The 1,582-nt window shown below is 48.2% G+C and overlaps 1 protein-coding gene across 1 annotated transcript; it reads left to right on the plus strand.

The window, feature by feature from the left end:
• Window positions 1-1,288: 1,288 nt before the first annotated feature.
• On the plus strand, window positions 1,289-1,477 carry Pmar_PMAR018824 (hypothetical protein; the record flags this gene model as incomplete). Its single annotated transcript, XM_002779901.1, has 1 exon — window positions 1,289-1,477. A coding segment is annotated over one exon (189 nt), but the record flags the coding sequence as incomplete, so codon positions are not given.
• Between the last annotated feature and the right edge of the window lie 105 nt (window positions 1,478-1,582).

Raw genomic sequence — 1,582 nt, forward strand, 5'->3', positions numbered from 1 at the left:
GACGGCGTACAGTTTCAAACAACTCCGCGCAACATCCTTGCTACGCATATGGTCAATATATGCGCGAGAATGAGATTGTCAATATATTTGGATGTCAGCTTGAGTAGGCGATAATTCGCAGTGGTTGATAGCTTGTCATGGTCGTCTCGGACACTTTTGACAACAAATAAAGCACAAGATCTTCATAGGTGGATTTTGGTGAGGCAATGAATTTCCCGTGTAGTTCTCATTATAGCATTGTTTTAGTTGTACACTGGATGGTGTGGTTTGTTGGAAGCCTTACACAACAGAACGCTGTTTTAGCTCATTTATCTGAAGACGAAGTCTCGATAATCACGTCCGATTCCGATGATCAAAGTCGACTCCACAATCGGACTCCACAAAGACCTCGGATAATCCGAGGTCTTTGTGGAGTTGGCCATCTAAAAGTAGGCATGTGAGGATAGACTATGTATGTCGATGGGCATCGCTGTAAGTGGGAGAGGAAGCACCAAGTTGCTGCCAGCAACGACATGCCTATGGCAGAACTGAAAGTGATAGGCTTCCCCAAGACGGCTTAAAAGGCTCATTGGTTGCTGTCCGTCTCGGAGCTCGGATTTGTATTATACCTGATGCTGGCATTAACATGAGGGCGTTCATTGGCGCCTGTGTGGACATGACCCTACTGACTGAGTATCACCATGTGCCTGTTCTATTCCTCATAACCCCCGAACTGTTATTGGGTTGTCAATAGTGCCCCTGTATGGGCAGCATCTCGAGAGGATAGGAGGCTTTTGGTAACACCACATGTTTTAGTAACACACACACAATGCAGTGTCTCAGTGTGGATGGACTGGACACGGACATATCGTGATATCAGCCAATGAGAAATTTGGTGCAAGTCGTCGTAGTGTCGTGGCTGGGAACATATGTGTGGACTCTTCCGTTTCGTTGTATAGACAAGAATTCCATTTGGTTACCAACTCCAAGAAGTGGCGCCGTAGCTCTGCTCTTCTTGCAAGTGCATTATTTATGGCGTGCGCTTTTCGCAGCGCAGAAACGAAACGGCTGGGGCGAACCGCTGTTTCTAATCAACTTTCATCACCAACTTCATATTCTATCATCTCCAAGCATGAGCTCAGAAGCCCCAGCAGCCACTACTACTCAGCCCACTACAATCTCTGCTTATCAGCAGCCTATGTACAATGTGGTCCAACCTCAAGGTGTGTCCTATGTACCCTCTGAGTTCCAAGCCCCGCAAGTGTAGGTTCTCTATCTGTGCGTTTAGAATTCCGTTGCTCGTGTTCAGGTCTATGGATCCTGAGAGCATCAAGCACCAGAAGACTCAGAGCCTTTCTATGCTCGATAGCCAGCTGAACATGGCCATGCAGACTTGCAAGAGCGACTATGAACAGGCCAAGCAGCAGATCTCTCTCCGTGCGAACTTCGACCTCCAGACCGCTACCGGTGCCGTTGAGCAATCTCGACAACAAGCCCTGTTCGCCCTCGATCAGCAGCATCAGCAACGACGAATGGAGATTGAGCAGAGAGCTCAGAACAGCGCATGCAGATCGAGTCTACTGCTAGCCAGTTGTGCATGCAG

The sequence above is a fragment of the Perkinsus marinus genome (genome assembly GCF_000006405.1).
Source record: "Perkinsus marinus ATCC 50983 genomic scaffold scf_1104296945226, whole genome shotgun sequence".
NCBI classification, from domain to species: domain Eukaryota; phylum Perkinsozoa; order Perkinsida; family Perkinsidae; genus Perkinsus; species Perkinsus marinus.